Raw genomic sequence first — 8705 nt, 5'->3', positions numbered from 1 at the left:
CCCTGGAGTCTTAATGGCATTTCCCAGAAATCTCTCTGCTGTGAGGAAACTCCCACTAATAGGATTAGGCCTGCCGTTATACTCCTTGTTACAGGACACATGAAGGACATTAAAGGGATAGTTCACTGAAAATACATATCAGCATTATTTCACTGTTTCCCTACCATTATTTCTGCACCTTTTGAGATAGGACTTTTGAACCAACGACAGCTGACAACAAGAGGCGGATCAGTTTGGTTTATTGTTGTTTTTCTCCATACAAACGACTGTTCGAGATGTCAGAGCAGGAAGTGAGTGGTCAGAGCAGGAAGTGAGTGATGAGGTCTCTAGATCATCTACCCGTCCCTCTGCACACACATCTCAGACCCGCCAACCAGCAACATCCTGTTGGCCGATCCACCAACAGTTTACCAGTTAATATACCAGTTAATACCAGTTAATATACCAGTTAATACCAGTTAATATACCAGTCCTAGACTAGCCGTCCGCCATCCTGCTGACACAGGACATCATGATCGCATTCATGTAGCGCGCAGGCAACACTATTAACAGCCATGCGCGCGCTCACACACACACACACACACACAATCTCCTAAAATCGCTTATGTACAGTCGCTAACGCACGCGCCCACAGCGTGCGCTCACACACACACCCCCCGGGTCAGACGCCCCCTCCGCCTCCCCCGCCACGCCCCTGAGATCTGAGGCCGTGCCAGAACGTGACCAGCGGCTCTCTCCTCCTCCAGATCAGCTTGTGGCCGTAGGCAATGTACCACCTACAGGAGAGAGACAAGAGAGGGTTAGAGATCTACAGGAGAGACAAGAGAGGGTTAGAGATCTACAGGAGAGAGACAAGAGAGGGTTAGAGATCTACAGGAGAGAGACAAGAGAGGGTTAGAGATCTACAAGAGAGGGTTAGTGATCTACAGGAGAGAGACGAGAGAGGGTTAGAGATCTACAAGAGAGGGTTAGAGATCTACAAGAGATGGTTAGAAATCTACAGGAGAGAGACGAGAGAGGGTTAGAGATCTATAGAGACAAGAGAGGGTTAGAGATCTACAAGAGAGAGACAAGAGAGGGTTAGAGATCTACAAGAGAGAGACAAGAGAGGGTTAGAGATGTACAGGAGAGGGACATGTGGACAGGAGCGAGGGTTAAGGCTCAGACACAGCTGTTATGAGTCCAGTCTGTAACTGTCTATTCCAGCCATGTTCTGCATGGTGTGATTTTGGTTCTACAGGACGGACGAATCCACTTTCACTGCGCTTTTGTCGCTAGTTGTCGATCGGCCGTGCTGTCAATCAAACGGCATCATCACCGGGGGGAGGGACACTCACACTCCGAACAGGGCTCCGCCCAGGTGGGCCGCGTGGTCGAACAGCCGCCACCCCAGCACCAGCCCGGCCATATCCATGGCAACGATGGCCTTCAGAGCCTGCGGTAGGAGGAAAGCGTTGTAATGTGCTGCAAAATCACAGTGAGCAGACAGATAGATAGATACGTACTCATTCCTACACAGACCTACTGACACACACTGCTACCCCCCCCCCATCCCTCAGGAATAATGGTGACACAAACATGAAGATGGACAGGATGCTAGTGCTCTCTGCAAGCATGGTTTTCACACACACACACACACACACACACACACACACACACACACACACACACACACACACACACACACACACACACACACACACACACACAGTGAAAGGTATAAGGCACGCACATCCGCACTAAAATCCAGGTGTTGCAGAGAAACGTCAGCAATAAAGAAGAGATTGTCCGCATCACTGGTATAGCTCCCAATAGCCTATATTTACTTAGTTAACACCAAAGCATGTGGGTGTTAACTTAATAAATACAGTCTATTGGGAGATATACCAGTGACAATCTCTTCTTTATTTCACACACACACGCACACTCCATTCGTTAGCATTGCCTTGCCAACACACAAATACGAGAGAGAGAGAGACCGAAAGAGAGACAGAGAGAGAGAGAGAGACCGAAAGAGACAGAGAGAGAGAGAGAGAGACCGAAAGAGAGACAGAGAGAGAGAGAGAGACCGAAAGAGAGACAGAGAGAGAGAGAAAGAGAGAGACAGAGACAGAAAGAGAGAGTGTGTGTAACTCACGTTGCCAGCGGTGAAGCTGACCATGGGCAGTAGAAGGATGCCCAGCTTGGCCTCGGGAACCTTGGTACACACTGCAGCCAGCACGGCCATGATGGCTCCTGACTACACACACACGCACGCGCACACGCACACACACACAGACACGCACGCGCACGCACACACACACACACGCACACACACACACACACACACATACAGGATGTGAGATCACAGCAGGGACAACATTAATCAACAACTGCTCATGTCAATAAATATATAAAAATGTTGAGCGTGAGTAGCCTTTTCGCGTGGGGGCTGAGTGTGTTGAGTGAGTGTGTGTGTATGAGGAGCATGTGTGTGTGTGTGTGTGAGTGTGTGTGTGTGTATGAACAGTGAGGAGTGTCTTACCGCTCCTAGAGACGGATGCAAGCGTCCTGTGGCGGTCTTACACATGTAGCTGACCATCGTAGAGATCACACCTGGACACACACACACACACACACACACACACACACACACACACACACACACACACACACACACACACACACACACAGGGGAGAGTGAAAAACAGAGTCTAAACAGACACATACTCACACACACGTGGACATCCCTGCGGACAGGTAGACGGCGAGGAACGCGCACGCGCACGCACACACGCAAACATGCAAACACACACGCACAGACGCACACACACACAGCAGTACCTGCGGACAGGTAGACGGCGAGGAACTGCTCTCGCCCCAGCAGGGAGACGATGCTGGAGGAGAAGGTCCAGAGGACGTACATGTTGGCCGCCAGGTGCAGGATGGAGTAGTGACTGAAGGTGGAGAGCAGCATGGGAAGACACCGCGTCTCTGTGGGGGGGGGGGGAGGGAGGGAGAGAGAGGGAGGGAGGGAGAGAGAGAGGGAGAGAGAGGGAGGGAGAGAGAGAGAGAGAGAGAAGAGGAGGGAGGGAGGGAGAGAGAGAGAGAGAGAGGAGGAAGAGGCGGTTATTGTCTTTATTTAACAAGTGCACGGTGAACCTGTCGTCCCCCACCCATGATACATGTCGTCAGCATGTACAGCTGCTGAATGTATAAGTGGAGTGGGCTTTTCTAGGCATGTCATATTTCTTGTTTGGTATAAATCGTAAGCATTTATTCTAAAGTAAAATATCAGTGATTAAAATAGTTAATATATTGAAGCAATAACTCATGAGAGGCTGAGCCTCGTGCCGATGACCGCAGCACAACCCGTGGGATATTGGCCATATACCATAACCCTTGAGTGAGTTATTGCTTAATTATATTAACTATCTTAATCAATTATGTTTTACTTTAATTTAACTTTACTCAGGGCAAGGCAGGGAGAGAGAGGAAGGAAGGAGGAGGGGGGGATAAATACATGAGCTCATTTTGTGCTGATAAAATACACACAAACACACACACACAAACAAACACACACACTCACTGGAGGCAGGATTGGCGGTAAAGTACTTGATCATAGATCTCTGCAAGGAGGGGATTCTCCAGCAGCACAGGACTGCTGTGTTTATTGCTATGATACCTGAGAGAGAGAGAGAGAGAGAGAGAGAGAGAGAGAGAGATGGAGAAACAGAGAGATGAAGAGAGAGTGAGAGAAAGGGGGGGGGTATCAAAAACAGGAGACTGGTGTAGGAAAAAAAGTGCTAAAAATGTTAGCTCATGATTCCACCAGATCCCACATCCCTCAGTCCCCAGACCAGACCCCGTCCCTCCAGAGCCCACCCCAGACCCAGACTGACCGGTCCCCAGTCCCCAGACCCACCGGTGGCCGTCCTCTGTCCCTCTGTCAAGCTGCTCCAGAAGTCATCCGCCATGGACATGAGCAGGATGGCCTGCTTCTGGAGGTCTGACAGCTGGGTCCACCAGTTGTGCCAGTAGGCCATGTCCTGAGACTGCTGCAAGACAGTGGGGGGGAAGGGGCTGTTGAGACACACACACACACACACACACACACACACACACACACACACACACACACACACAGAAAGACACAAGACACGAGATACGAGACGCACACCCCCACCTCTCCTGTTCTTTCAGCTTCCTGCTCCTCCCTGGCTGTCTGCACCTGCGACTTCAGGGACTCGTACTGCAAGATGGCCGCCGCGCTGAAGGAGCACCCTGTAAACTAACATGGAGTTAGACAGACCAGCTCACGGTCCAAATCCCTCAGGAGCTCTACCTAGAAACCAGTCAGGGTGTACCATAGCTTTATAGGAAATATAAGCCCATCTATATGTTTCCCATGGCAACGCAGAGTTTGACTGTACTTCCTGACACCCGACACCTAGTAGAGGACCACATCCAGCAGTCTGTCTAAACACAACAGAGTCCCCATGCAGACATGCATAACTACAGGTCCATAGTTTAGATCCACAGAGACAACAGAAGCCAGATAGACTAAGAACTACTTTTCATTTCTTCTATTTCTTTTCTTCTAATGTCTAATGTATGTCCTATGTATGTGTGGTTTATTGTTTTTGTGCGTGGACCCTAAGGGGGAGGCCAAATAAACAAACCTACCCCAACTGTGAACATCAGAGGCTTGAGCAGCATGGGTCTGGGGACGCGGGGGGGTGGTGGGGGGGCAGGTGGGGGCGGAGCGGCTTTCCGGGTCGCCGCCGCATCCCCGGCTTCTGCGGGAGGCGGGGTCGTTTCCTCGGCGACATTTCCCTTCCTGGTCTCCCCCCTGCGGGGTTCCCGTCGGAACCAACGGCTCTGTTGGGGCCGTGGGGGCCACCTGCATGCGCGTGCGCACGCACACACACACACACACACACACACACACACACACACACACACACACACGTTGTTCTATGTATGATGTGCATATGGCCTTCAATGTAGTTCATTTGTGTATTACTTGAGACCTCATTTAACACAGTGTACACTAGTGACAACTTCTGGCAAAGATAATTTGGTGCAGCCAATATAGATCATGTGACAAGTGCATAAATACCCACCATATGGAGTCACATGAAGACTAGGGGGAATGTTTTGTTAGGCTTACTTGGTTTGAGTAGTTAGTGTCTCTTTGATTGAGACAAATCATTTGTGTTGTTTTGTGTCTCCTCAAATGAACTAGAGAACTAATATTGGCTAACATTACTAGCTGTACACTTGTAGTAGGCGTAATATTCGTTTCGACGCGGCAAATCCCCGGTTCAGACTTTGTGAACATGCTTTGTTTACATAGAGCAACTATAGTCGAGGAAACCACATTTTTCTTTATTGTTTTTGTGGGTGTCTAGTTGTGGAGCCTAATGTTGTTCTAGGGTGGAATTCTCCTTTAAATACAATGCATATAAAATGAACAACACTTAATATATTACTCGTCAAGAAAATATAAAGTTTCCACTCCATTATCACAAAGGAACATGCATCGTGGGTGGGGGACAACATGTTCACTGTGCACTTTGTCCCATCTCCTTGTTCTGTTTTTGGCACCGGGGTTTAGTTCATTTGTGTAATTAAGCAACAATATCTGGACTCCAGACTAAATCCTTTATTAACTCGAGAAAGCTGCAATCTACGGATAAAGCAGCCGGTTCAAAACAGGCATGTGTGCTGCTGGGCCAAAAAACGGAATTTAAAACTGTAATGATTTGTCGGCTGTCAAGATTATTTCAAGCCCACACAGGTCCGGTGGTTGTTGAACTTCATACTCTAATGGAGGGATCGCTCTCTCCGCAATCAGCCCATTCCAAAAATTGACGTTATGAATGAGCAGCACTGCGCTAGTTACGTTAAGGCATTAATCTTGGCTTTTGGCATGTGAATCCCTTAGAGTTGTGGTCCTTATGAGCTGGTTCGTCACACATGGGGGTTTATCTGGGATTTGAATCCAGTGTTACATCAAAAATCATGACCACAGTAATGTGTGACCCCAGAGTTCGCACCTTTTCTGTCGAGAACGGTCAGTAAAATTGACCATGTGTCAAGAGGTGGACATCATTACATTCCTCTCGGCCTACAGAATATAGCTATCTGCTTTTGAGCAATTTGGGTGGGTGAGCAGTTGGGACTTTCTGGAGCTAAATACATTTACCTAATCATTCTCAATGGCAGCCAAATTGAGTAAGTTATATAAAAACTAACCAAACGTTTTATGGTGATTTGCCATCCTCTCACCTTTATGTGTACAAAAATATTAATGTCTAGCCAGCAACAAACAGGTCACACTTTCTGACGGCTGCCATCTGCAGAAAATGTGCAACAGCGACCTCTACGGTCACACATTTCGGTGAAACACCGGGTCCTCTCACACCCCCAACGTATATGAATTCATTATGTTCAGAATAAATCCCTTGCATTCATTTTGCCTTTGGCCTGTGTCCTCATGTGACTCCCTCGGTGTTTGGGCCGAGCTGGGAATCTCAGGACTGATGAAGAGCGGTGTTCACAATCATGTGTGTTCGTTCTGTACCTGACCTCAACGTGGCCGTGCCCACTCTGGGTATCGATACTACTGTTAGTACTGTTATCCTACTGTTACCGAAGAAGCTAGCTAACATTACAACTATTCTCCAGCACAACTTTGCTGCGAGAGGATGTTTTAGACAAACTAGATTTCTATCCTGTTTGGCACCTATTTAGTAAACCCACGTGCATTGTTTTCAACATGGTGGTGATTCAAAACACATACAACGTTAGGTAACGTTAGCTATTCTGGGCTACTGGGATTAGCTAGGTACTGTAGCTAGGTCGTTACTCCAGCTCACGCACATCCGCTACCTAGGCTACGTATAGAATTTAAGACTACAGCAAAGTTGTCTACAGTGAATGACGGACAGAAGATGGTAGGCTAGCTTAGCTAAACTAGCTAACACGATCGTTGTCATCCTTGAACGTTCACCATGTCCGTACAACTGACTGCTGCTAACGTTACTGTAACGTTATTCCCTCCGCTCACCTGCTACCTCGCACAACACCGCAGGAGTTGATCAGCTCTGTTTTGGTCCATTTGACTAAACATCCTCTCCACGCCATGTTCCGAATGACCCCGGCTATTCCATACATACAGCGGTTTCCTACCGGGTCCTGGAAGCGAAGATGTTTTACATAATATCGAGAGCACACACTCCACGGACATAGTGCGCAAGCGCGGGTGTCAATTTGTGTAGTCTTGTATTTTCTATAACATCTTGTTGTTTCAGTTCAGGTGTTTGTCTGCCCTCTAGGGGAATATGAAGTACTGACTACAGCATTTTGGCTACGGTACATGGAGAAGGGAGAAAGTTGAAGTTACGGAGAGAGAGAGAGAGAGAGAGAGGGAAGGAGGGGGAAAGAGGTGACGATGGAGAGAAGAGAGTGGGAGAGACACGCAGACAGACTAGAGAGATAGGCTACATGTATCTAGGCAAGGTAGGGTGTATTGATGGCACTGAGCCGTTATATTGGAGATTGGACAGGTTCCATCCACCATGGCTTGCCAGCAGCTCCAGAAAGAGGCTGGATAGAAAAAGGCTGCATTGCTGTACCATGATACATTCCTTAACATGAACTACACTGACCTAGTAGGACACTTGATCAGCACATGATCTATCCAGAAGAGATTAAAAGTGTAGGCTATTCTTCTAAAAAGATAAATGATCTCTATGATGTAGGCCTAGCCTATGACGTGTTAAACACCTGCAATGTCCACTAAATAGGACCGTCTGGCAGGAAAGGAGGAAGAGAGCTAAACAGAGAACAGCAGTGTCCACAAGAGAAAGAATTTCGATAGATAGATAGATAGATAGACTTTATTTATCCCAAGGGGGAATTGTTAGAGATAAAGTCAAATTCTCTCTCTCTCTCTCTCTCTCTCTCTCTCTCTCTCTCTCTCTCTATATATATATATATATATATATATAAAAAATAAAGATAGAAAAAATGCTGCTTAAGGACAGACAGAAAGTACAAGAGAGAGAGAGAGCAGATGTATGAAGAGAGAGAGAGAGAGAGAGAGAGAGAGAGAGAAAAAAAGATCGAGAGATATATTGAGAGAGAGAGAGAGAGAGACTCCAACTGGAATCATGGACTCATAACCCCAATCTATAAAAACGGAGACAAATTTGACCCTAATAATTACTGAGGCATATGGATGACCAGTAATCTGGGGGAGGCCAAAAAAAACCCAAATTGGATTCATTCCAAAACAACTATTTATTTATTTACTGTTTCTTGCTGTTGCTGCTATACCGACAACTGTTCATTTGTTTGGTCTTGTAGTAGCCTGTTTCTTTTCTATTTCTAATTAATGTTGTTTTTTAATGTCCAAACACTGCTTTGGCAATAAGTACAGTGTTACATCATGCCAATAAAGCCAATTTAATTGAATTGAATTGACTGCATCGTCAGTATGTGTGAACCCCAAGGACACTGCCAAGTTAGATGATATCCTCTGGGTCTGAGTGGAGAGAGAGCAGTGAGAGAGGGGGGAGGAGAGAGAGAGCAGTGAGAGAGGGGAGAGGAGAGAGAGAGCAGTGAGAGAGGGGGGAGGAGAGAGAGAGCAGTGAGAGAGGGGGGAGGAGAGAGAGAGCAGTGAGAGAGCGGAGAGGAGAGAGAGAGCAGTGAGAGAG

The 8705-nt window shown here is 47.4% G+C and overlaps 1 protein-coding gene across 3 annotated transcripts; it reads right to left on the bottom strand.

Moving 5' to 3' along the window:
- Positions 1-661: 661 nt before the first annotated feature.
- On the bottom strand, positions 662-7160 carry parla (presenilin associated, rhomboid-like a; the record flags this gene model as incomplete). Of its 3 annotated transcripts, none has more annotated exons than XM_084446945.1 (10): positions 7055-7160; positions 4666-4882; positions 4166-4270; positions 3905-4037; positions 3569-3664; positions 2824-2973; positions 2525-2595; positions 2138-2239; positions 1338-1435; positions 662-776 (listed from the first exon to the last, which is right to left on the bottom strand). In XM_084446945.1, the coding sequence occupies exons 1-10, from the start codon at positions 7129-7131 to the stop codon at positions 662-664; spliced, it is 1164 nt and encodes a 387-aa protein (XP_084303071.1). In that variant the 5' UTR covers positions 7132-7160. The 3 variants fall into 3 exon arrangements, 2 of the variants coding, with proteins under 2 accessions (XP_084303071.1, XP_084303072.1); XM_084446946.1 differs by having other exon boundaries at positions 3905-4034; XR_014630700.1 differs by having other exon boundaries at positions 735-776; positions 2138-2235.
- Between the last annotated feature and the right edge of the window lie 1545 nt (positions 7161-8705).

The sequence above is a fragment of the Borostomias antarcticus genome, assembly GCF_949987555.1.
Source record: "Borostomias antarcticus genome assembly, chromosome: 12".
Classification (NCBI taxonomy): Eukaryota; Metazoa; Chordata; class Actinopteri; order Stomiiformes; family Stomiidae; genus Borostomias; species Borostomias antarcticus.
Note: the sequence above shows the minus strand (reverse complement) of the source record. Positions and strands in the feature narration are given on the sequence as shown.